Source organism: Patella vulgata, chromosome 5 (assembly GCF_932274485.2).
Source record: "Patella vulgata chromosome 5, xgPatVulg1.2, whole genome shotgun sequence".
NCBI classification, from domain to species: Eukaryota; Metazoa; Mollusca; class Gastropoda; family Patellidae; genus Patella; species Patella vulgata.
Genome location: NC_065883.2, coordinates 18,340,533 through 18,368,468, shown reverse-complemented (window position 1 = coordinate 18,368,468; position 27,936 = coordinate 18,340,533). Strand labels below are relative to the sequence as shown.

Sequence of the window (27,936 nt, the reverse complement as noted above, 5' to 3'; positions counted from 1 at the left end):
CAAACAAAATGGCGTTTATCTCATGAACGTAACTCTAACAGAAGCTAAAGGGTCGGTAAAATGAAAAGTTATTGGTCGATTCGACTGAAATTTGGTGTGAGGTCGTGGCTAGTCCCCATTAACACCCCCTGAACATTTCACGGTTCTGCGACCAGAACGATAATGAACTGTGCAAAGTGCAGGAAAGTGCAATATCGTTGACAAACGCATAGCTATCAAATAACAACCTTGATTATTGATAACCCAGATATATGCGTGAAGTAATAAATTTACGATGAGTGTGTCCCATAATATAGTGGTAAGTTTATTTCTTTACAAATATTATATTAAAAGTCAGCATTACAGTTGACCCAGAAGTGACATCATCTAGGTTTAGTCGAGGCAAATGGGTAGGAGTAGGAGATGTAACTGAATGGCAAGTCTGGTTCGCTTTGGGACTAATCACCCTCCACACAATCATTAAAACTCACCGGATAAATATCATTAGCCCTTCGTATTGCTTGCTTCATATAGGTTATACCCTATGAGTTATATGCACTGGGCATAGAGTAGGGTGGTCCAAAGCCTCAAGTTCATAGTATCATAGGCCCTACAATAACATTAGTAACAAAAACTAAATCTACTTGTGAGCACGATCGATGCATCTCTAATGACAGTGAAATACTCAAATGAAATCTATTCGGTCGCTCGTGCACTGCAAGCAGCAAACATTCGCAAAAATAGACATTCACGTGCGAATATTCATTCACTTATTTATCAATGAAGCCGTGAATTTTTTTTTAATGATTCGGTACACGAACTCGATCAAAACTTTGGCTAAAACTCGGCGATTTTATTTTTAATTTAGTTGTAACGTTTCTCGGTTCAGTGTCACCTCATGTAGTTTCTTATACTCACGCTCGCGGCAACTTACCGATACAGCATGTCTGTGAAATTTACTTTTATTTATTCGTAAAACCTTGTAGTTAGGCATATAGTTGCTAGCTCCTAATAATAATACCTGATAAAAATTTGGGGCAGGAAATTAACTGAACGAAATATATTTTCGTAGTCTAAATTAACCAGACTCATATTTTTAGCATAAAATTCGTGGTCAAGAATCACTATTAACGATTCATTTTTGCTGGGTTTTTTATTCTTTGGGTGAGAAAAAAATGTGGAAGAGGAACCTATGATAGAGGTTTCTGGGAGTCTTTCACTCATTTAAAGATACATTATGGGAGATTCGATAACGAGTTGGCAGTTCTCACTATAATAGTTAGAAACTAGATAACGTAAAGGCAATTTGCTGAAAATTTCATTCAAATTGATCCACTATGAACCGAAAACTAAGCGAATGAAATTTCTGCCTAGCCTCGGTCATCATTACTAAAGTCAGTACAATAAACAGGATAGTCTCGATTATCTATTTAATCGTTTAATCGAGAATGAAAGTTATGCAGTAAATCGGCTCACAATCCACTTAAGATCGCAGGCCAGCGATGCCATCTAGAGTTGATTATGGTCTGGATAAGTTAATTAATGTCTAATTAATAATTTAGATAACCTTTCAGGCCTAAAGAAAGACCTGCAATAGACAGATTTAGCTCTTGCATAATGTATGGTATGTTTAACCAATGGTACTTACTACATTGTGTCTGAGACTGTTCCTGTCTACATGTATATGTGTGGAGATAATATTATCGTTTACCGTTTTTCAGAGTCAGCGAGGTGATGACCCAATATATAATCCATCTATTCTTGATAGGGTTGACTTCACCAAACATAAAGCATCGTTTAATCCACCGATCACACCATCAAATATTTGTAAAGATATGGTTATGAGACCTTTATGTCTTGAAGATTATGATAGGGGTAAATATATAAATGACATGAGATAAAATGAAATGAAGTAACGAGTCCTACTGTTTGCTCCGACTGGGTTAATGAAGACGGGCATACGCCATACAATGTGCTATGACGGAAATTTTGCCCGAATAGAGCCTACTGTTATATCGAATTCCAAATGCCAAGGGATTTTTTAAGTGCATGTCAATGTGTACGCGGGGCGTCTTTTTTGTCCCATCCGAAAGACTAAACAGCAGTAATTATATAATAATTTGAAGATTATTATATGGGTACTTATAAAATATTATATAATATCTTGAAGAATATGATAGGGGTAATTATATTTTAAAGTACGCCACTGAAATTTGTTAAAAATATTTCAATTGACAGGTTACATGGAATTATTGGATGAACATGTTCCTGGTCCTAAAATTTCAAAACAACAATTTACAGGTAATTGAAATTTGTGTGGAATATGTAACCAATTCCTGCTTTGTTTTATTTCATCGCCCCGTTTAAATTAAAAGGGGAGCCATGGTGGCTCAGGGAGTAAGACACTGGCTCGCTAAACGGTGTTGACCGAGAAAGTAACCCCGGGATTTTGATGCAGGACTGAGGGCCGGAAAAGGACAGCTGTCTAATAGTTCTAATAGTCATTCGGATGAGACGAAAAACCGAGGTCCCGTGTACACATTGACGTGCATGTAAAAGAACCCTTGACGGATGGATTTCAACATAAGAGTAGGTCGTAGAGCCGCTGTCAGGGCATAATTTCCCTCGTAGCATGACATCTCGTATTGTTATGAATAAAAATTGTGTATTTATTTACTTCAGAGAGATTTATAAAGATGAAATCTGCCGGTGATATTCACTTTGTTACAGTTATAGAAGATTTAAATACTAATAAAACTATTGCCAGTGCAACATTAGTTAACGAGCTCAAGTTTCTCTTTGGGGGAACTTCGGTAAGTCAAAGTACATACTATATGTATTAGCCGAAAAACGAAATAGTAGTGGTTCGGATGAAAATTCGGATTGCACACGCTAACAAGATAAATAGAAAATAAGTACAGCTTGAACTAAACCAGGAACCTGTACGAAACTACCGCTCGAAAAACTAAATGATAGCCAGCTGTATTTCTCGGTACGTAGCGTGTCTCTAAGTTGAGAATGTTAGGCACAGGCCATGACGTCATCGCAACCATCGTCGTCAGTCAGTGAGTCGATAATTGTCCAAAGAAGAAGCCCAATATATTTTAAAAAAGAAATTCGTCCCGTGTTTAACGAATGCTCATGGGGAACGCGGTGGCTCAGTAAGTAAGTCGCTGGCTCATTAACCAGGGGTCTCGGGCTCGCTCCCCGTATTAGTCGAGAAAGTTTCCGACCTGATTTTCCCTTGTCAGTGGGGAGATATGATATTATTCTATATTAATTGTTTTTTTTTTTTCTTTGCGCTTTGCGAAAGTGGTAAATCCTCTTTGATTAAATATTTTATTTTACAGAGGGGAAGAATAGAAGATGTCGTGGTTAGTAAACCTTACAGAGGTCGACAATTTGCCAAAATGTAAGTTCAAGACACACACAAGCCGGATGGTTCACATATAGTTCAAAAGTCAAAAATATGTACCCTTTAAATATAAAGGCTGTTGCAAATTCGAGATTCTTCACAATTTTAAAGTAGCCTCAGACTGTGCGTAAAAGTAAAAATGGCGTGCTTGGTTATCCATAATTCCCATTTTTGCACTCTCTTATTTCCAGGTAACATCTGGAAATAAGATTTTAAAAAACTTAATTTCGAAACGAATCCAGATTTGCCTGGTCTCATTTGAATCAACCATACCTTATCACTAAAATAATACTAGAAATAAGATTGGAATATTTTATCAATCAACGCATCCTAACCATTTTAAATATACCCACCGGTATGTGGGTAGCCATTATAATAGAATCTTGTAGAGCACACGATTCAATCATAGAAGTAAGAAGACCAAAGGTTCGGGTAGACATTCCATATTTCTTGACCGGTGTTTGATCGGTTATGTGAGAACTTAAGACGAAACGAAATGAAGTATTTAAACGAAAATAAACGAAGCGAAGTATTATTAACATAGTGTAACTTGCAGAAAATTCTTAATTTCAGACTGGTAGAAACTTTGACCTTACTGGCTGCTGAACTTGGGTGTTATGAAGCATCGTTGGAGACTGACGAGGATAAAGTTCCTTTATACTCAAAATTCGGATATACAATTTCATCAAGTGATTTTTATATGACTCAAAGGTTTATTGACCATTGGTAAAATCAGATACATTTTGTTTGTAAAATGTATCTATTGTTAATTGATGTTTTATAAAATGCATATGTTAATATGTTCATTTGTTTATATCTAGTTATACCTACCTTCGTAAGACATTTTGTTTATATATTTGCATTCTACTTTATCTTTTTTGTGTTGGGCCGCGCTGGCTCGCTAGCCCGGAGGTCGCGTGTTCGATCCCTGCAAAGGCCGATAAAATTCATCGGGATTTTCCGTTGGAATTCGATATAAGAGTTGGCCATAGTGCAAACTTTCCTCATAGCACACTATATGGCGTATGCCCGTCTTCATTAGACCAGTAGGAGCAGAACAGTTACAACAGTAGGACGTTAAACCCCGTTTCATTTCATTTCATGTTGGGCCGCCAACTTGGTGTTCTCAGTTTAAGATATATCTTAATTGTTCATACACTGAAAATGTATCGCCATATAACTCTGAAGAACTATTCTTTTTCGTCGTTTTGAAAGACAGGAATGTGGAGCCACAGTGGCTCAGTGAGTAGGGCGATGGTTTGGTTCGATCCCGGTGTTAGCTGAGAAAGTTCATCTGGATTTTCTGGCGTAGTTCCCCATTGTCAGTGGTGTTGGACGCAGGGCCCGAGAAGGGACAATGTATATTCGTTTGGATCTGACGAAAAACCGAGGTACCGTATACACATTGGCGTGCACGTAAAAGAACCTTTGACAGCCGGAATTCGATATAAGAGTAGGCTCATATCAAACTGGATGACGTATGCTCGTCTTCATTTGCCAAATCGGTGTAGGACGTTAAACCCAGAATGGACCCGAAGCGCTAACAAGGATGGGGGATAACTCCAGTGTGATAGAAAACTAAGTCTTTCGCTCTAATCTAAATAAAATCTCTTACATTTATTTGATTATTTAAGTAATATAAATCTAATTTTCTGAAACTTACATTTAGATCAAAATAACTGATAAATAAATGCACATATTTGTTTGATTATTAGATAAACATAATAATGTTAAACAATAATTAAATGTGCCTATAAATATAATAATATTATACATGTAATATTAAAATAAATGTAACTCTTGAGTCTAACTTGAAATATACTCTTCAAAAAAAGTAGGGGATATTGAAATGCGAATACCTATGCAGGTTGTGATATGATAAATAGTCATGGACACTTGACATGCTTTGAAAGTATGTTCACAGACGAAGAACTTATCGCCCCAACAGAACCACTGAGCTGCATGTGCGACACGCAATAGCGCCACACACGTGGGAGGGGTTCATTGTCAAATTTGACACTTCAAGGAAGGGTTGATGAAAACCGCCGCTTGCTTGTTTATTCTATCCATGTTTGCTTTCATATCGGTCCTTGCATAAGATTTACTGTTTAGCGTATCTTGCTTTAGTGTGTACGTTTAATTTGGTCGGTAAACGTGTTCGTCGACGTCAACGTCAACCGACAACACTCATGAATTGGCAGTGGCACTGCAAGAGGAGTGGGTCAGATTGCTCCAAATCGTGATTGGACGGTTGATTAGGAGCATACCATGGCGAATTGCTGAATGTCTGAGGATTGGAGGAGCAATTACTCATTATTAAGACAAAAATCAAAAACGTCCATTTTCACTTTTGACAGTGTATCTCTTTGCGAGTGAAATGGGGCCGTCAGATAAGCCGCCCATATGAACTGTTTATGTTCATGTGTAGGCAATTGGCCTGTTATTAACATACACTGGTTACCTCTTATAAAAACAGCATTGCATTTCCGCATTTTTGTATTGTTTCTGAATATCCCCTACTTTTTTTGAATATATCAATTAAAGGAGTATCATGATAACAATAAAACATCAAAGATTACTTAATATCAGTATATTTCCCTTAATTCGAATTATAGTCTAAGTGGCCCACCTTTTGCATACCACGTGTCATACACGAATTCAAATGTAACCCCGTCATACATCTTGAAAAAATATGTTTTTATAGATGGGACGATAGTTTGATTCATTGGGCATATTGTTTAAACTGAAAACATATTAATGTGAAAGAACATAACATTCGCTAAATAGAATGTGCACGAAATAATAAAAACAAAACATTGCTAAAAAAAATGAGTAGGCTTACTGCCCTACTTTATTATCATTACAGGGATCATCCGATGCTTCCTGTTTGGCGCATGCGCCCAAGGTTGGCCATCCCTAGGGTAAGATAATATTGTCATATACTAGACTCTGCATACTGATTTGTTAGCCTGTATTCTTTGGCTGGACCCCATCTTTCATTCGGTTTAAATGAATTTTTGATTCTCTGGAAAGAATTAATTAGCAAATGACAATAAAATAATAACCATATTCCACCTTTTGGAGTCGATTTCTTAACAAAATACCACTTGCCTGACAGTAGCCAGATGATTGGAGCGTATACATACCCCCAATATAAATGACCTGAGGTAGGGTGGGGGTGCGCTTTAAATTATAATGTGACGTGGTTTCTATCCCACATTTGTACGTGACAAAGAATAGGTTTGTCTGTCTCACCTCATGGAATTTCTCTCCGGGTCATCCTGTTTTCTCCAACTACAAATACCCTACGTGCAAGCAAATTATATATATTATTGAAATAAAATTGTACCTTATATTAGTCCCGAAATGACCTAGTTTATGTTGAGTACGTTGAAACCCCATTTCTCTCACTCTCTTTATTTATTTGTTTTTAATTAGAATTTAGTTGCTTTGTGAAAATATTGTCCCTCATGCATACCGTGATAATTACATAAATCCAAAATTTTAGTCTATTCAAGCCCCGTTACCCAATTACTTGCATGTATCCACAAATTTTAATATCTGTACTTAAAAAACAAAACGAAAAAAAAAAAAACCCAAAAAAACTCCAACCCACTACATTCAGATTGTAGAGGTACCTGAATCAGAGGACCATTTTCTCCAAGTTTTAACATCTGTGTTTAAAAAAAAAAAACAAAAAAAACAAACCAAACAAACCCGTTAACTTTAAAATTCTAGACATACCTGAACCAAAGTACCTTTTTGTCCTAGTATTTCCTTTACCATCCAGATTGGTATAGGTAATGCAGATATAATAGCCACAAACCATCCTATACCTGTAGCATAGGTTGGGTAATGATAGTCATTATATGTAGGTAGTTCATATTTGATCAGTGTGAACAGTAAAATTACCTGAAAAGACCAATATATATATATATATATATATATATATATATATATATATATATATATATATATATATATATTTCAATGCAATTGTGTTGGGAATATATGACTTGGAATTCTGCAAAATATCATTACGAAGGCCTTTTCAATATAGACACACAATTATAAAAAAACCCATTTAGCTAAACTGCAAAGATAGACATTTCTAATTGGCGTTTTCATTTTTATAAACACATGAAAGTTGGATGCTAGAAATCAGGATATTACACAATTTAAGATTGTACAATTTGAAGTAAAGACTCCTAATTTCGTTAAATCGATGACATGAGTGACTCGAAATGAAATGGACTAGCAGTTAACGTTCTACTGTATTATAAACCTGTAACGGTAAATCTCTTTGATCTTTGGGGTATATTCTATGCCTGGAATAACTTCAAGGAGGGGGGGGGGCATGCCGGAATGTCCTGCTAAACTTTCTCGGCCAACACCGGAAGCGAACCCTAGATCTCCTAATTAGCGGGCTAACGTCTTACTCACTGATCGACCGTGGTTCCAAATATAAAATAACTTACGGTCAGAATAATTGGTATGATAAAGCACCAAATATATTTTAACAGTATAGGTGGACGTTTTCCTAACATCAATTCTATGTCACCAAAATATCTATCAGCACCTGATATTAAATAATAGATTGATATATAAAATAGTGTAGAAAACATTTGTTTACTGACATTAAACAGTTGGGAGAAATATAGAGCAGAATCTCTGTCACATTCAGGGAATATTTATGTAGAATTATCATATTAAAAACACACAAGTTTCCCTTTCGGATAAGCCGCTGTCCGTGGCTATCTTAATATAGTTTCACTACATCGGGATTTTGACTAAATTCAATCACCAGCATTTTCTTCTCAGTTATTGCTTGATGCTTAACAAAAATATAAATGTGCAATTAATTAATATGTGTCAACAGCCTCACTGGTGGGCTGTATGTTGACTGCAATTCCATAAACTAAACATATGGACCTCCTTTCAAATAAAGTATAACTCTAATTAAAGGTCAATTTGAACAATTCACTTTCAAAATTTCACATTTCCGGCAAACAGTATGTGACTTACCGCTAAAGAAAAGACAGAAACATCTTCAGTGTTTAACAACGTATACAACATAATGGAATGCACATTTTGCCCTAAACTTACCGTATATCCATCCTATAGCAATGCACTCTAAAATGGTAATCAAATGGAGAGTGATAGCTGCAAAATACCAGTCTGCTAGTTGAAAAACATAAATACCTGCCTAAAAGATAATAGGTTAAATGTTAACTTATGATTTTCAATCAATCATTGTAATATCGTATACCGGATCCATACCATTGCTCAACGTGGTTATTGTATAATTGTGTAATAATGTGTGGAGGCAAGGTTGCAATGCTTTATTAGGGTGTAGAATTCAGTCTTCCCCTGTAATAAATGAAATTTGAGCAAAATGGCATGTCAGATATTCAATCATACATTCATTTCTGGCCTGCAGAAAAAAAGACTAAAATGTAGTCTTATTAACCATTAACAATCTAATTAACCAAACAAGAACCTTAAACCCTGATCAATCATAACAGTTATATGTGTTAATTGATTAACCTGTGAAATCTACTTCAACTGCCAGTTAAATTTTCATTCGATTTAAGCTGCATTGAATGAGCAGGGCTATATAGTATTAAACTACAAGATATTCAAGCATATACCATGTGCACTTTTTTGCGTTTAGTTTATGTTCACTTTAAATATTTAAATATTGAACTCTAACCATGATGTGGGCGTTTTTGTTTTCTAGTTCTGCCCTTTGTATACTTATGTTACGAGTGCTTACTAATTTAATTAAAGTTTAATGTTTTAAATTATTATTCATACCTTACATCATGGTTTATTGTCAGCAGCTTACCCCCCACCCCCACCGCCACCGACACCCCACACCCCCCATTCCCTCAAAACACACACACCCTTTTAATGCAATGTTATATTTTTAAAAATATCGACAGAAATAACCTCAATTTTGTAATTTTTATCACTCACCAACAGTAACTGCAAATTTAGTACCCGTAAATGTGTAAATATTGAGATGGAATAAGTTTTTATTCACCAATTTCAGAAACAAAATTAAAATGCATAGTTAATAAAGGACATAGCTGCAAAGAAGGAAGAAAAGAGAACATCTTTCCATTAGTAAATTTACAATTTAATTCAAATGCATCTTTCATAAGAAAAATTATACATCAAATTCTGCCTCTCCAAGTCTGTGACAATATATTGTAAAGGTTGTTTTGTAGACATGCTAATATGGCGTATCCATGGCTATTGTTCATACTACTTGTTGCCATAGTTATCCGGTCGTTAGCCTTGAAAATTCTTTTGATTTGAAATAATAATGCATTCGTGTGTATAATGCACTCTACAACACTACGGAATATACCCAGAGTGCGACACGATTAAAGATGCATTATGTAAGATTGAGCTGGTCGTTCAAAAATAGATATCCAAGCCATCCTGTTGTCTAGAGAGTTAATTATGGGCTTGTCATGTCAATAAATGTCGAAATAATAATTTAAACAACATTTGAAGCGCTTACATAATGCATCTTTATGGCCGTTTACATTTGTGCAAAGACAGTTATACATTTTAAGAATAAGTTATCGGCGTTAAACAGTTACTATGGGACTACTACCAAGCCGATCATTATCAACTTGAACAGGGCCTATAAAATGCCTACAGACCCGAACGTGCTTTGAAAATCTGAAATCCACGATTTGAAAAAATTTGTATGTAGCTTTGTGAATCTGGCACGATTGTGTGGGGAAACTTAGCTATCAATATGACCATCGACCACTTTCAATTTCTGTTTTGTTGACGTATTCCTACCACTACTTAAAACATGAACATTACAGAGCAGAACATGGTCAGGTGCAGGTGACAGTAAAGGTTCGTTTACCTTTGGATGTTTCTTTGGGCAGTTAATGATACTGACACACGGTTATACATATAAATATGTTAATTCTGTTGTATTTTGGTTATAAAAGTGTAAGCGTGATTTACGGAAGTCAGATTCTGGAATTTTTCACAGAACCATAAAACCCCAGAAACCGTGCTTAGCCAATAAAACCTTAATTAAAATAGGCCCTGAACTTGACACACGGGCTATTTCAGAAACTAACTATGGCGTTTACAAATTTGAAAATATTAGTTCCTATATTCCCTGTGCGGAGAATAGACACGGTTGTCTTCAACTAATACCGAGGGAAGCTTCATTTTTTAAAACTTAAAATTAAAGCAATATACATATAACAACAATATTCAAAATAATAGCCATGGCTACACCATAAAAGGAATTTATCAGTTTATTTTTTATTATATTTCAAGGTCTAAATATTGAAGTGGAGGTATCACCACTAAATATAGACTATGTTTATATGATATGATATGAAAGTGGTGTCTCATGTTTCAAGTATAAAACAAAACAAAACTTTCTTGGTGCTATATACCTCCACTTAAAATAGAAGATAAGACAACAAAGTAAACGGGTATGGAGCAGAATTCACGGCATAATCCTAACTCTTAAAGGAGCTAAATCGCTAATATTTGGGACCTAGAAATTGGATCACCGTTTGACATAACTTGAGGAATATGTCTAGCCTGATTCTTCGAGTCCCTTATGGTAAAATGTATATTTTGTCTTAAATAATAGATATCAGAAACCCATCTTATTTCTTAAATGTTGCTGATAGAACTGTTATTGTATTTCTTATTACGCTTGATTCATTGTCATATGTTTGATATTAAAGCAGATTATAGCTTAGTTTCGTAAACATTTCACTCTAAAAGCGACATAATTCTAAAGTTCCTTATGGTAATATATGGTGATGTTTAAAATTATATTGTGACTGATATTGAAATTTCAATAACATGATAATATCACATTATGGCAGTATTAGAGTAAGGATACGACAAAGCAAACTACATAAATACAAATATCAAGTTATTGCAGGATGAAATGGGTTTCTATTACAGTACTGACAATAATATGTATTTTTCTAAAACGAGACCAAAACAATAAACCCATAACACAACGTTACAACAATCTAGCCATTCTATCGCAAGCTTACTTTGTCTTATGTACTCCCTGATAATGTGTTGAGGTTGCGTTGTGAAATAAGGCGCGATTTTATACAACTATTAGTTATCATATAAGTCAGAATCGGTATTGTAAAATAAACAGCATCAGTTACCTTAACGAGGATTATTAGAATTTGATGTTTTCATCACGTCGAAATATTTACAAAACTAATTTGCTAGTCTACAATGAGTTTTAATATAAAGAATACGAGAGAGAATAAAGCATATTCTAACAGCAATATTGGAGAAGTAAGACTTATAGAGGGATAATTTTTACACAGGTAAATGACCAATTTACTATAAATGTAAATAAGAACATATTATATCAGAAGAAACACTACTAGGCTAATGTGTAGAAAATACTCGTGAATTCCGCTCCATAAACGTAAACTGACTTAAAGACCTTTGCCCACTAAGCGAACATTTTAGCTATCAAACTTTCACATCATGACTTAAGCTTACCTCAAGAATACTTTATGATTGTTTGATGGATTTATATTTGAAAGAGGCTGTACACAATCATTTTAATATTCATACACTGCAAAAATTTCGGTATGGACGAAATAATTCCCTTAGTTGACAAACGTCTTTAATATGTGTAATTCAAGTAATTAAGAGATCAAAAGGTTAAACTTCGTTAACTATACCTGTGTGGTATATATCAAGCATACAAGAAACATACAGAAGCATGTAGAACTGGTCACTATCAACCTTATTCTAGCTGTGGGTTTTGGTATCAGATCAACTATAGTTGTTACACATACTTCTACATCAACAAACTGCGTGGAAATAATACAGGTTACAATAAATACATTAACACCTAAAACATAACATATTCAGCAATAATGGAACAACAGAAAAATATAACATTTCACTAGAGGTACAAGAAAAATGCATTGGACCGACCGGGTATATAGTGACGAGTAAGATATATACCTTGCTTGCAGAGATTATTAAAACTTACCATTGTGTCCAAGGCTACCAGTGTGAGCATCAAGAAGAAAAGAACTGCCCATAACTGTGGTATTGGAAGTTGACTTAGCGCTTCAGGATAGGCAATAAATACCAGACCCGGACCTGATATAATCAAAACGCATTAAACAAAAGAGATATCTCGCCATCATCAACATTTTAATCTGTATGTTAACCATTGGAAATTAATTGACATTTATATTACCCAGAAAACGACCCACATAATTGTTTATCTTATAATACATATATAATCCAAATTTCTGAACCAGAGTAGACAGGGCGCAAGTCACACTGTATGCATATTTTCTATGATGTCCTCGTGAATTTGAATGCGCTTCTGAATTTATAACTAACAGCTCAGATTGGATTAGTAACATTTATGTCTCATGGTTGTTACAAAACCTATTACCAGATATGTAGTACCCGATACTCTGACATCCTTGACTTCTAAGACTCTCTGAATGGTTAGCACGTGCGCGCTGTATCATAAGGTCTGTTATTGAGTCAACTGGTGTGGTTTCGATTCCCCGGCTGTACTTGACAAGGAGTAGGGTCGCCTGTCCAACCTCTTAGGTTTCATCGGGTTCTCCGGTTTCCTCCCACTGCTAAAGACCCCTACGCACAAGCGAATTGTTGATATAAAATTGAACCATATGTTAGTCCCAAAATGACCTAGTTTGTGTTGAGTGGACGTTAAACCCTATTTCTCTTAAAAAACAGAACCACATACTTTTGATTAAGCTTAAAGAACGCATTTATACCGGCATTTTGAATGATTGATACTACATTTAAATACTACTATCACCTGTTCTAATAATATCAACGATGTCCAGTCCAGTTTCATGAGACATAAAACCAAGCACGGAAAAAACAACGAATCCAGCCAAGAAACTTGTACCTTCTCCAGCAAAACAATATATAATAGTATCTCTGAAAACAATCATTCAATGAAAAGATTTATATGTTCAATTATTCGGATATCTTTAGCAATAACCTGGAAAATAAATTACCAATTTCATATTTCAGAAAAAGTAGTTTCCTATAACTAAATCCATGTCGACGTGTATCCCCTATGTCTAGTTAGCATAAAGTCAATATTATCTCGATTAATTTTACTATATTATAGGTTCTCGCGATTCTAAAGAAGTCCAACAAAACTTGTTTGTTCAGCTGCATCACCTGTAAAGGCCTTCATTACCCCAATCGTTTCAGAAACGCAGGACCCGAACCTCGCTTTATTTCTTCTTTGTTTTGGTTTTTTTTTCTTCCTTTTTTGCATTGCATCAGTTCACTTTTCGCGTTTCATAACTGTTGAAGTTTCCTTAGTCGTATTCTTTTATGCTAAATAATAGATTTTCGAGATTTTGAAATCACTATAACAACAATTATCTAGTATACGTATATACTAACCTCATGACATTATGGTTAAATTTATTATAACTGGCCATTGTGATGAATACACCCCATCCCATTCCCATTGAGAAAAACATCTGCAGTAGGGATTCTGTCCATACCTACAATGTACAACACATACTAATTACTTACTGAGATGATTAACTGACGCAATTTATAGATTTAACAATTCGTTGACTTTTAATACAAGTGATGATCATAAATGTAATTCTCAAAGATTGTAAGAGAACAATAATTCGCATTCTAATTTCCATTTAGTAAATAAGACTGTTTAGTGTTTAAAATAAGGTGAAGAAGCTGGCCGTTTAATATGCTTGATACATCCCAGAGAGTTATCAGATTCAGATAAGAATTCAATTATCCACAAACTTCATTATGCAAACACCGAGACTTAAGTTTCTTCATAACAATAAATTACAAACAAGGTGTTAAGAGGGCAGTAATTAATGGGTAGGGAATAACAACAACAACTATTGCAAAGAAATCTGATCTTTGGAGATAAATAATCACATTTTAAGACTACAACATGTAGCAGAAATGAAGTTTTCAGGGATCTCAAAGATCGTGGATAGGTAGGTTTATAAAAAAAAGTACGTATATGAAGCGTTCGTTGCGGCATACATTACTGTCCACGACATGCTCAAAATAAGCAAGCTCAACTCATACTTTAAAGTATACGAATCTCTGTCTTAAAACACCACAACAAATGGACTAGTTTTAAAGTTAACCAGTCGATAACCAGTTGTTTGCATTCAGTAAATTTTCGGTGAATATCTTATATATACCTGAATGTATAGAAGTTTACTGAAATCTGGAATCATGTAAAACTGTATACCTTTCATTGCACCAGGTAGTGTAAGCGCCCTTACTAATAATATTAGTAGGATGAGATATGGGAAGGTTGCTGTCACATACACAACCTACAGATAAATGAAAATAACCTGATGATTGGATGGATTTGTGCAACCATGATATTTGGAATGTTTTAAGCGGTCGGATTTCACATGTTGCCTCGGGATTTATTAAGTCATTCATTTGATTCCAAAACATATTTTTAATGAAAAATAAATTTTTGGTCAATGTACATTTTTATAACGTTCTAAAATTCAAACTCTTGGATACAATTGAGTGAAGGGCGAGCGGAAGCAATTCTTGATTGGGTGGGGGGGGGGCTTCCATCCTAAGTCCTTATAGGCGTGGGTCCATGGGCCGCAATAGCCTGGAGAAAACAGTACTTGGCCGGACTTGGAGTGTATGACAATGTAAACACTGGCAGTCAGAATTATTAACAGAGTATGTAGTTAAGCCGGAATATGAACAATAATAATTGATCAATAGTTAACGATGACAGTAGTCTTGCACAATTTAGTTTTGTTGGCTATTGCAATGATGGTAATGAAATGTGACATACACACAGTTGCTACATTAATGAAACCTCACAAAGTCAAGATGGATTCTGTTCTGTACTACCAGATAATATTCATATCGAAAGAAGAGACGTTCCAGGGAAAACGATGGGGTCAATTCGGAGGAGTTAATTTAATATCGATATTTTCTTTGGCTATATGGGAATACCCCAAGGCTTTATTATTTATATCTCAGGAAACATCTAGCGTACAAAGTACATATACTGACGTCCAAGAGAAATGTTATCCATGACTTTCGAGTATCTACTGAAAGTCTATACGTGCGTGTCAGGTGCGTCTCAACGGAGGTGGGTGCAGGGAGTCCGGATCCTCCCCTGTTCATGAAGAGCAGGTTTTCCCCTTCATTATTCGAAATAATGTTCGAAGCATTTTCGCCGTTTTGGTGCCACGCCAATCCTATACATGTGTGCACTAATGAGTAGAAATAATGTCTCAGACCTTGGACCACCTGCTGCTAAAATTCCTTGACACGCCCCGGTGTGTAGTTTCATTTTTTGGGACGACCGTGTAGATACAAGTATTATTTTACCTTCCCAACTGATTTTACACCTTTGATTATACAGAGCCATATTATAACCCAAGCTACAATTAGAGCAACTACTAGATGCCACTGCATGGTGCCAAAATCACCCAATCCACTCGATATCACAAGTAGGTTGTTACTGGATAAAAGAATATATGTTTCATTGTAGCTAACAAATAATTGTAAGTGTGCGTTTGCATTTTCGTTAAAATCGAACATATTAAAGATGCATTGTGTAAGATTTAGATAAAGAGGTTACCGTTTTTGCTCTAATAATTCAAAAATAGACAAATTACTATATTCGGGCGAAATTATGACTGTTTGAAGATGTAGCGTAGATTGTTTATTATCGTAGAAACGGTACTTGACAACCGAGACTAAGTCTGGATTATCCATTTTATCGTTAAATCTTGTGGGTTTTCAAATCCGTTTAAATCTTAGTCATCCAATGATTTAGCGAGAGGATTACGGGTTTGTCAAGTGAATAAATGGCTAGATAATAATTTATATAAGATTTGACGGCAATTGGCAGATTTAGCGCTCTTATAAAATACATCTTTAATATTCTTTAACAAATGAGATTTGACATTTTACTGGGGGCTGGGTTCGTAAAAAGCGTCCCTATCCATCCTTCAGACCAATGAAACTCCATAGTTAGGGTTTTTTTTCATCCGGTATCTAAATGGATTATATGAATGGGAAACTGGAGATACATATTAGCGCCCTTGGTGCAGCATTGCTACTTAAATTTATTAACACAAGTTAAAGGAGTCGTTTGAAGGGAAATTCCTGTTGCAGTTTTCTGTAATTTGACGTCAGCTGGCCGCTAGGATGATACCAGCGTGCAGTCCCCCCGTCCTTTACCCATGGATCTCTAATACACCAAGATTATGTTGTCTCATTAATTGTTCAATAATTACATCGAGAGCCGGGTGATTCTGTCATTACTTAGTTATTGAGGATTAGATCAAAGAAAGGTGAATCCCGAGGTTGTGAAGAAGTACTTACTTCCAAAATTCTTCTGGGGCAGTATGGAACTTATTTGACATGTTCTGGATATTTGATACAGTTCCATTTGTATAATAGGTATGGTTCGATTCCGATACATTTTCTTTATTTCGTACAAAGCAGGTGTCACTATTCCAAGTATTTCCACAAGTTGTCCATGGTAGAGGTGACATGAAGGAATGGACCAGGTAGTATAATATCCATGCAAGAATAGTATTATAATACAGACTGCACATCCCAGCCACACAGCTCATGGACACGCCCAATCCTATAATATAATATATAAGACAATGATAAAACCATATAGATAAAACTGTATACCGCATCTCGATGGCATCTATTCTGGAAATTTTAATATAAGCCGATGATTGTCATTTGCTTTTAGAGTTTGGCAGGAAATTCATTACCCCCGCCCCTCGACGACAGTTAAAACAGATTTACTAATAATTCACTCGATTTCTAACTAAATATCATACTGTTTATGATTTGATGGTCTTTCATTTGCAGATTTCAAATAGTTGAAAATTTAATACAGTCAAAAGGAAAGGGAAGTAACTGGCTGTTCACGTTTGAGGGCCCATTTCATAGCACTATTTATATGTCAATTTTATTCATCTATAGTAGACCTTTGTTTCTTGTCAATAATTTTTGTATACCTATAGCCAACTCCGTTTTGTGATTAAAGTCTGCTGTTGATGGGCAGAATATGGACGGATGGTCGAGTTCAAGAGGTACACTGGAAGCACGGTTTGCGTCTTGTCAGATCTTCTTTAACAATGTAGCCGTGTGACCGCCGTAACAGGGGATATCGTTTTAGTATAATCCATAATGATTTAATATTTTTGTAAAATTGACAACATGAGTTTTTAAAACTGCGTTCCAATAATTGTAGTATAGAACAACAGATTATGAATAGAATGAAATTACCTCTTAGCGCCGGACAAATATTCCAAACATCGTAGGCACTCTTACCAGAAAACTGCCCAAGCGTCAATTCCATAAAAGTCAGTGGAAATGCTATCAATATCATAAAAATCAGATACGGAATTAGGAAAACGGCTGAAAATATAAAATTAAATACTGATCAATTGGAATATTTATTTCATTCCAAATATCGCAGGCATTCTTACCAACAACTTCTGTGGGGCTCTTTTAAAGACATGAGGGTTAGGAAATAGGCAGAAATGTTTCACAAATTTCTGGCTGCTGCTGCAAAATCGAGTTTTCCGCAGAGATCCCTTTGATGTACCCATTTACTTTCTCGACCAATAGTTAATGAAATAGATGTTAGTTAAATGAAAACAGTAATTGAATATTCCGAAGAACACACGTTCTCTACAAGATCCCTGATTTAAACATATATACCGATGATATTAAAGATACATTATGTTAGATTTAGATAAAGAACTAGCCATTCTTGCTATAATATACTATTCAAAAAAAGTAGGGGATATTTGATTTTTAAGTGTTATTAAAGTCACCTAATGAAACTGACGAAGAAACAAATGACAAAATGAAATGAAGTTCACATTCATCGATTTATTCCAAATGATCGTTAGACTAAGTAAGGCACAGACTGGCCATTATAAGGGTAAAATGATACTCGGGGTCAAACAGCAAAGTTACCACAGCATCACAACCAAGTCAGTAACGGGTAAATCCTCCTCTGTTTGCCAAACAAGCATTGATCCGACGTGGCATACTCCTAATGAGACGTCTAAGGTCATTTTGGTCCAGATTGTCCCATTCCTGTTGCAACGCAGCAGCAAGTTCTTAGACATTGGCAGGACGTTGTTGACGTTGACGTTACCTCTGTCCAAGCATGTCCCAGACATGCTCGATGGGGGAGAGGTCGGGACTCAGTGCTGGCCAAGGTAATGTGGTGATGTTCTGTTGTTGGAGGTAACCTGTAACGATCCTGGCCCTGTGACATCTTGCGTTGTCATCCTGGAAGATGAAACGGCGGCCATGACGTCGTGCGAACGGCACAACATGGACTGCCAAGATGTTGTCCCGGTAGTACTGGCCTGTAACACGCCCTGCAACAACATGTAAAGCCGTTCTTCCAGCAACAGTGATGCCTCCCCACACCATAACAGAACCACCCCCAAATCGATCATGTCTGATGACGTTAACGTCTTGGAAGCGCTCGTTTCGACGACGCCACACCCTCCTACGTCTGTCCAAAAAATCAACAGTGAACCTTGACTCATCTGAAAACATCACATTTCTCCAGCGTCGATTATCCCAGTGTTGACGATCCCTACACCAACGACGTCTTGTCTGAATGTGATGATCTCTCAAACAAGTGATCACGCGAGGACGTCGGGCGCGAAGGTGACCCCTATGCAGTCGATTCCGAATCGTCTGGCCACTCACTCTCACACCAGTGACTGTTTGAAGACGAGCGCTGATCTGATTTGCTGTGATGACACGATTTCTCAAGGCCAAGGTACGGATAAATCGATCCTGGGCTTGAGTTGTCGCCCTTGGTCGACCTGAGCGTGGTCTGTCCTGTACAGATTGTGTATCACGGTATCTGGACCATAGCCTGCTTATGACAGACTGAGAAACATTCATCGTCCGCGCCACAACCGCCTGTGTTGTGCCGATCTGTAGCATGCCAAGGGCACGTAACCTTTCATTTTGGGTAAGCCGACGCATATCAAAATTTGTTTTCTGGTCACTAAAACAATTAAACTGATGTTTCCACCCTGGAATTCAATGCCACAATGACTGTAACATTCAAAGTCAGAGTCGTGCAAATCTTGGGTTGGACCCCCATGATGATCCCAAGCATCACCTGCATTCCATGCGGTAGCTATTGGTGCGTTTGGGCGTCACATGTAACTGGAAATGTTTCTTCTGTTAGGTTCTATAGTGACTTTTTTCGTAGTCATTTGCATATTTTAGTATTATGCCCCCAAAATCAAATATCCCCTACTTTTTTTGAATAGTATAGTATGAAAGTAGATGATGTAAAATGAATAATTTGAAAATTTCATTCAAATTACTCTATTGCAAGCGAAGATATTAGCCTTTGAAGGTTTGACAGACGTGTGCAATAATTTCAACTACCGTACTGGTTGATCGAAGCTAAGTCTCGGTCCTCCACATTTGATTAAATCAAAGTATCGCTGAACCATTCTAATCTATTTAATATCGGAGAAATCTGATGCCATCGAGAGTTGATTAAGGCATGGATCAGTTAATTAATGTCTAATACTTTAGAAAACATTTCAGGCCTAAAAAAGACCTGCAATAGGCAGATTTAGCTCTTGCATAATGCATGTTTAAATGTTAGTAATTATTTTTTTGTTATTATTGCTCTAAGTAACATAACGTATAGCAAGTACAATAAATAAATAAATAAAAGTGGAAAGGTGTTAAAAGTGCAAATAGAATAAAACAAGTTAGGAAAGTATGTACTTTTTCTAGTGAAGACGCGTCTTCATTAGCCCAGTCGGAGCAGAACGGTAGGGCGTTAAACCCAATTTCATAATTCATTTCTAGGGAAGAATACAGGGCTCACACTGGCTTTCAATTTTTTCCCCCCAAAAATGTATGATAATATTTTATTTCAAAAAAATGTTCATATTTTTTTCCGCCTACTGGTATATTTGATCTGCCAAAAATGTGTGATAAAAAAGATAACATGCAACCATTTTATTCTTGAGGTAGGCCTATTATAATCAATTACCGGTATATAATAGACAGAATCTTAAAAAAATCACTCTTTACATATTACATTAGCCCAGTTTTGGCGACTTTAGTCTATTTGCACACCATATTGGACAATATATTTCAGTACTTAAACGTCAAATCTCATCCAAGCATTGCCAATTTTCTATACATTTATGTTTTGCGTGTACAATAGGCCTATTGCAATGTTCATGTACCGTATAGAATGCTATAAATATCAATTTTATTTGTAAGATATGCTTACATATGCTTTGATATAATAATAATATCCGATTATGTAAGCTGGCATATTTTACATACCGTATGAAGCCACGGTAAACTGAATTCACCTATCAAAATAATAGCTTCTAGAATAGACTGACGCTAAATAAATGATAAATGTGTATATTTTGCTAATGAGATTAAAATAACTAGCAATGTGGAAGACATATCTATAAATTTTTGAAGTGAAGGGTAATTTCCTTATGGACAACACATAAACATGATATTCCTCTTCATCGTTTTCTAAATTGCATTCAGATTGCATAAATTACAAATTCTATCGTTTCTGGTAATTTAATCGTGTATTCCCGTTTCGCTAAACAAGTAATTATGTGATAAACATCTAAATTTGGACAAAGATACACAGTAATTATGATTTAAGATTTTGATAAATATTCTTTTTGTGATAGGGCAATGGTGAAAAGGTTGTAATAATTTAGCTTTGAATATTTCGAGCGATCTTGATTCCAGTCTTCAAATTTTTGATCGTTTAATCTAAGTTTAAGTTCATTATATACAGGTAAAACAACATATTGATCATTGAAAACTGAGGCAAATCCAAGAGATCCCAATATACATTTAATATTATTCGCCTAATTAAAACCTTCGTTTTTATTCGTCATGGACACATCGTGAAGAATAGCATTGTACAGCTGATGTAATAGACTTGTTTTAAATGAAATAATATGTATTCAATATATAACTATATGTCGAAGTCGTGTAATTGGAAGTGGTACTCTGCCGAGATCACAGATAAGACTGTTGGTGTTGGGGCGGACCTTTTACACATAGAGTTCTTTTGCAAAATTTTAGATGCAATCGTTCGATGTCTGGTGAGGTATGGAAGCCCCATATAGGGCATGCATAAGATAAAATAGAACCAGCATAGGTATCAAACAATCTTATTAAAACACAGGTCCAATTTCGTTTCGTTTTTATAGTTCAAAATTTCGATTTTACTTGTCTTTACTACACTTGGATCTGGAAGCGTTGTTATTTAACTCGTGTTCTGCTTAAATGAGGGGTCAGCCAATCAAATGGTCAGTCGAATCGAGCGTTTGACCTTTTTTGCGCGGAACTGTGGGTAGACATTAGCGGCAATAGAAATCAAAACAAAGCAAAAGGAGATAAAAAATACATGGTGGTCGCTAATTGGTTGTTAGATCTACATGTAGAGTAGGCCATCGAAAGTATAAAAAACGAAACGAAATATAGATCTATATTTTAATTAGATTGGGTATCAAATAAAAAAAACCATTCTTATTTATAATTAAAGTATACATTTTTAAAAACATTAAATAATTGATAAAGGCGTTTTGGAGCTTTTTACAGATAGAGCTTTCTGCGTATTATTAAATCTACCGTTTGAAGACAGCTCTATTCCTAAGTATGTAAAGGTTTTTACACATTCAACCCTGTTATTATTATACATGAAGTTATATATAGTTTTAAGAATTTAAATATCCTCGTTGAAATATAACAATTTATTACAATAAGAAAGTAATTTATCTTGTAAATGGTGCAACCCCTTTGCTGGCGTTATCATTACAGCAGTATCGTCAGCATACATAATAGAGGTTAATATCAGAATATCAGATTAACTAACTAAATCCACGGCATTATTATTAATATAAGTATTAAAATCATTCAAATATAGTAAAAATAAGAGAGCTGAGAGATCATCACCTTGTTTAACTCCAGAAAACGATGAACAATGTTCTGAATATTTAACATTTTACACGTAGGCTATATTTGCATTATCATACCCTGATTTTATACATCTGATTGATTTTGAGCTTACACCAGTAAGTTAGAGTTTATCTAACAAAAATATTCTGTCGATTTTGTCAAAGGCTTTTGAGTAGTCAATAAAAGCACAATATAACTTCTTGCGATGACAGATGTTTATTTACTATCATTTGTAAAACAAAAATGCAACCAACTGTGCTTTTTGGGTTGAAAACCGAACTGCGTATTTGAGAGAACATAATTCTATATAGCTAAAGAAAGCAGATGATTATTTATAACAATACAAAATAATTAAATTTGGCTAAATACACACCTTAAGGTTATCCCTCTATAATTATTGACATCATTGTTGTTACCTTTTTTTTTTTCTTTTTTTTTTTGGATCAGAGACTATATTACAATTTGACCATTTTGACGGATACCTGATCTCCCGAGTTTCGAAAGATACCTGCTATAGATCATTTAATCTGGTTTCAATTTCCATTGTCTTGCATCATCATCATTATTTGTTTCATCAAATTTTCGGGAAGTGAAATCTCGGGATATAACAAATTTCTATTGACTAAAAAATCAAACAGCAAGTCTGACTGCGTGGAATAACTTTATTCGGGCATTATAGCCTACTGGTGGAACTAGATACATGGGTATATGTGACAATATAGAAAAATAAAGAAACGTCCATTATGTTCAGGTTGCTTCATCGCATATAATCAAACCAACCTAACACTAAAATCCCCAACATCCCATATAGTCTAGGCAAGATAATATTAGTGTGGGCAGTTGGTGCAATAAGAAATGCGGACCACGGTTTATGGTCGGTTTAGACTTATATTATCACCCTCCCAAAAAATCCCAGTCCGAAATCTGTGTCCAAATAGGTGAAATTGGCTAAAATCCAAAATGGCTGCCGGTTTTGACTTGAAAATTTCAATTGTCAACCAATTATCATAATATGATCGAGTTTGGTATTAAAATATATGTTTTCGGGGTAGCTGAATTCATGTCCATACACATTTTTGGTGATTAATTATACCGCGGTTTCAATATTGGGGAATAATTCAAGATGGTGGCCAGTTTTGGCGTGAAAATTTGAATTTTACAATTCGGCATTTCTATTCCAAAAACTGCCCGGAAGGACGCGGAATTGAGTTAAAATGCCTGGACTAGCACTAGTCTACTCTCGAGATCTCTCATGTTTAAATGAATTTCACTTGGACTCGAATTAAAATGTTTACATAGCCCGTGGGCCATATCAATCTGCATCATCATTATACATATTCTCGGTGTCTCATTTTATTCTGTATTTTACTCGGAACCTAATTAAAACGTGTCTTCGTCGGATGAGCGTTTTGTGGGATTTGTGGGATCGGAGTAAAAAATTAAACCAATTAACCGGGCCCGAGTACTCTTTAGAAATTTTACTTGGATCCGAACAAGAATTTTTAAAGGATTCGCGTGCTCTTGTTTCTTTATTCCAGATTTAATTTGTGTTAATTTCCGAATACAGATATCGCTTTCTTGTTCCACTTTACGTTCTATTAGTGTTTTGGTTTTGATAATTTGTACCTGCCTTGATTATTGATTCGGTGGTTTTGATAATTTGTACCTGCCTTGATTATTGATTCGGAGGTTCTCGAATATTCCTTTTCTGCAAGTCTTGTTATTTTAGTTGCGCTTTTAGTGAACGGCGTATTTAGCTACTATCGATTTCCGGTTTGATCGATCGGATATCATTATTGGAAATTGCAGAAAACATACTTATATTGATCTTCATCGCCGTCGTGTCTTACGATAGCAGACAGACCCGATTCGGAGAAACGAACACGAGCGTATCGAAAATAAAAGATCATGTGTTCAGGGTGTAACAAAACGTTGATTCCGATTACAAAGATCATCATGCTAAAACAAAGCACAGACTCGCATAACATCTCCCCTCATCCAAAACAGCAGGTGAGAACAACAATACCGGTTCACATAAAAATGAAGCACAAACTTCTCACATAATGGTTCACTTGACAAATACGAAGAAAATACATTCCTTGTAAAGAAAACACCAGAGGCAGAGTCTGAACTGACATTGGATATATCTCATTAAAAATCGAATGTATATATTTGTATACATTTAAAAATTGAATGTATATATAGAGGATATTTGTCGTTTTAGAGTGAATAACATATTTTATTTCATCGAGAAGAAAGAATGCGTAGCATGAGTGAAAATATAAATGTTTTCTTGCTTAGAGATGAAATAAAATATCTTATTCACGACAAAACGACAAATGTTCTATTTATTTTATGATTTTACAATCATTTGAGGTAAAAACAACATGGACTACTGCTAGCCAGTGGAATAACACTTTTATTTCACTGATAAAACGCGGTATTCCACTACTGATCATAAAATAAATTTATATATTTATATACATTCATATTGCATCAATACGTTCTTTAAGACCCATTCTGACTTGTTTAAGATTATACAGAGCGGAGCTATACGCTCTATAATTACATGCATTTTCTTTGTTACATTTGACATTTATCAGTGACTATTTCAATTGCTGTTTTTTTTTCATTTTTACAGCCATAATTATGTTAAATTTCTAGTCAATGTTGTGTACAAATACAATGCTTCTCAGATCTTATTCTCATGGCCTGAACAGACCTAGGGTAATAGAAATACACAGAAAGGATTTGGTAGTCTCTAAATATGGGTATTGAGAAATGATGAAATAGTAATAAAAAACACCTGGAAACTAGTTATGAAAGAATATAGCCTATAATAACAGACTACATTGGCGTACAGGCCAGAGGTCAGATGGGTCCCCTAATTCTTGGGCAATCTGACTTTTAGGGCAGACGGGAAGGGAGAGAAAAAAATAATAACAGAAGGTACAATTTAATGGATACACAATTACTGAGTTTAATCTTGTGTATCAATTTACTATGTTTCTGCATTTTTTTCAGTCCATAAAGTTTCATCGGTGCACCCTGATTTATAGCAACATATCGATTTCGGTCACCGGAGGCTGCTGTTTCCGAAAAGTCCCATTGACGGGGTTGGGGTTATGGTGGGAGATTTTGATAGAAATGTTTCCATTTCGGTCATCGCAGGCTGCTCGTTCCGAAAGCCCTCGATGACGGGGTTGGGGTTATGGTGGGGGATTTTGAAGGTTATATCGCAGTTGATTAAATTTAGAGAACTTTCCGGTCGGTTTGGTTATAAACTGGAACCGATGATTTCAATGCTCAAATCCTGCGAAATTGGGTTTAATACCATATCCTGTCTGTTTGCACCAACTGGGCTAATGAAGACGGGCGTGCGTCATGCAGTAGGACTTTAAACACTAGGTCGACATTTTGATTATACTTAAAACATCTTATATGAAATTCACATGATAATCAGCATAAGCCTTTTCAAACAATGCGATTTTTTTGGCTTTCGTCACGGTTACGTAGTTATAAGTATTTTTGTGCAAAATAGGTTTTAACGATACAGCAGGCTGATTCTAACTGGATAGTGTAACTGTCAATCACCCACTTAAGAAGTTTCCTGTCTCCTTCCAGCTTTCTGACCTGTGAAAATGTTGATAACTGCCTCGGTATCGATATCGTTCAAAATTAATAACCTTCATACACAGTAATGAGAGCACTCCTGGCCGTAGGACAGGGCTGGATTAACGCACGGGCGTTAGGATTAGCAGCAGGCGCCTTCGCCAGCTGGGGCTGGGGGTCTCCAAAGATTAAAGTGAAAAAATATTTCAATTGTAAATGCTGAATTTAAGTATTTTTTTTTAATTTTTTTTAGAAATTGTGCAGAGCAAGTATTATTGACTAAGATTTCGTCCACTTTATTGCCCGATAAATATGATACCCGATTCATACCATTAACATTCAATCACACTTACTCTCTTAAAAAACACCGTAACAGATAATTATGTCTGTTAGGTATGACTCAATTCATAAAAAAAAATCAATTTATAGCTCATTGTCGTGATTCATTCATGTACTTCAATAGGTCGCCTACTTGTATAAATGTCTGAATGTAGAAACTGACATGGACACCTTTAAGAACGCAAAACTGAATATTAATCTATAGTGCGTCCATGTCTAATACTTAAAGGAGCTAAATCGCTAATATTTGGGATCTATACATTGACACAAATGGGTCGCAATGCATATAATAATGTAATATGAATGTATATAAACTGATTTACATTCAATAGTTTCTGTTTTTACTCTAATTTCTAATCAGTTATGTTCGGCGAAATACGCCAGAAGTCTCAATCGAATGGAAATCTCTAGCGTCTGTTTTTTTCAGTCTACACCGATAGTATTTATTGCGCATGTTCTCCAGATAAGAATATGATGTCAACGTTTGACAAGACCTGTTGAATATGCTTAGCCTGGTTTTCCGAGTCCCTTGTTACAAATGGCGCTGAAAAGCATTATAGTACACGATTCGTGTACCATTGGTAAAATGTTTATTTTGTCCTAAATATTGGATATCAGAAGCCCATCTTTTCCCGGTAAGATCACAACATCAATGTTGATTTAAATTGGCAAATAATTCACGTTTTGAATGTTGGAGATTTTGGATGATATTGAGTTAGAGACTTAGCTACTTTAAAGTGATACATTTAACGCCTTTTTGGAACTCGACAAGTCTGCTCCAAGTTAATTACTTGCAAATTTATCTTTGTTTAAGGCATCTAGTAACCAAACTGTTTATTGCCATAGCAGAAAATGCCCATCGTCGATCTTATATTAGTCATTATTTGATGTAATGAAACCTATACACAAAGTTCTTGTATTTTAAAGTCTCGGCCAATTAGTTTGTTTACCTCTGGTTTACCTTAGCAGAAAATGTTCATCATCGGATGTAGTTGAGACAATCACGCAACGAGCTTCTACATCAAATTTGATGAGTGCCATTTGTTTATTCTGGGCATTAGACGTGAAAAGGCGCGGGAACGCCACGAAAACGAGTATGGAAAATGGGATTAACTGTTGGCATGTTCCATTTAATATGGAAAGGTTAAACTTGTGAATGTTTTCGAAAAAAAGAAACAACTCCTAATTCACGAGTTTACAAAAGCTACAAGAATAATCAAATCCTATATCTATTTTAACAAGACTCTTTACCTCCGCCATTTTTAGCACACAGGTACGGAAATCTCCAGATATTGCCCAACCCAACACTGTATCCAACGAGTGAAAGCAGAAACTCTATTCCTCTTTTCCATTTCGTTCTTTTGGTATTTTCGCCATTCTTTATATTTGATGTGGTAGCTTGATCATCTGTTTTATCCTTATCGTTATTTGTCAATAATTGGTGTTGTAGATTAATTTCTTTGGAAACACCCATGGTACGGTTTTAAACGTTAACATATGTAATAATACGCCCGAGTGACTTG

At 35.5% G+C, this 27,936-nt stretch overlaps 2 protein-coding genes across 3 annotated transcripts; one reads left to right on the top strand and one right to left on the bottom strand.

Moving 5' to 3' along the window:
- The first annotated feature begins 7 nt into the window (after positions 1–7).
- Positions 8–5,085, top strand: LOC126820968 (glucosamine 6-phosphate N-acetyltransferase). Its single transcript, XM_050549197.2, has 6 exons — positions 8–298; positions 1,701–1,854; positions 2,218–2,280; positions 2,662–2,792; positions 3,330–3,391; positions 3,968–5,085. The coding sequence occupies exons 1-6, from the start codon at positions 275–277 to the stop codon at positions 4,122–4,124; spliced, it is 591 nt and encodes a 196-aa protein (XP_050405154.1). The 5' UTR covers positions 8–274; the 3' UTR covers positions 4,125–5,085.
- LOC126820961 (sodium- and chloride-dependent glycine transporter 1) lies at positions 4,993–27,936 on the bottom strand. Of its 2 annotated transcripts, XM_050549185.2 has the most exons (13): positions 27,665–27,936; positions 17,738–17,869; positions 16,811–17,078; positions 15,809–15,941; positions 14,638–14,772; positions 13,850–13,953; positions 13,245–13,369; positions 12,432–12,544; positions 12,115–12,246; positions 8,501–8,600; positions 7,873–7,973; positions 7,139–7,306; positions 4,993–6,419 (listed from the first exon to the last, which is right to left on the bottom strand). In XM_050549185.2, exons 1-13 carry the CDS (start codon positions 27,885–27,887, stop codon positions 6,330–6,332), a joined length of 1,824 nt encoding a protein of 607 aa, XP_050405142.2. In that variant the 5' UTR covers positions 27,888–27,936; the 3' UTR covers positions 4,993–6,329. The 2 variants fall into 2 exon arrangements, with proteins under 2 accessions (XP_050405142.2, XP_050405144.2); XM_050549187.2 differs by lacking the exons at positions 15,809–15,941; positions 16,811–17,078; positions 17,738–17,869; positions 27,665–27,936 and having other exon boundaries at positions 14,688–14,757.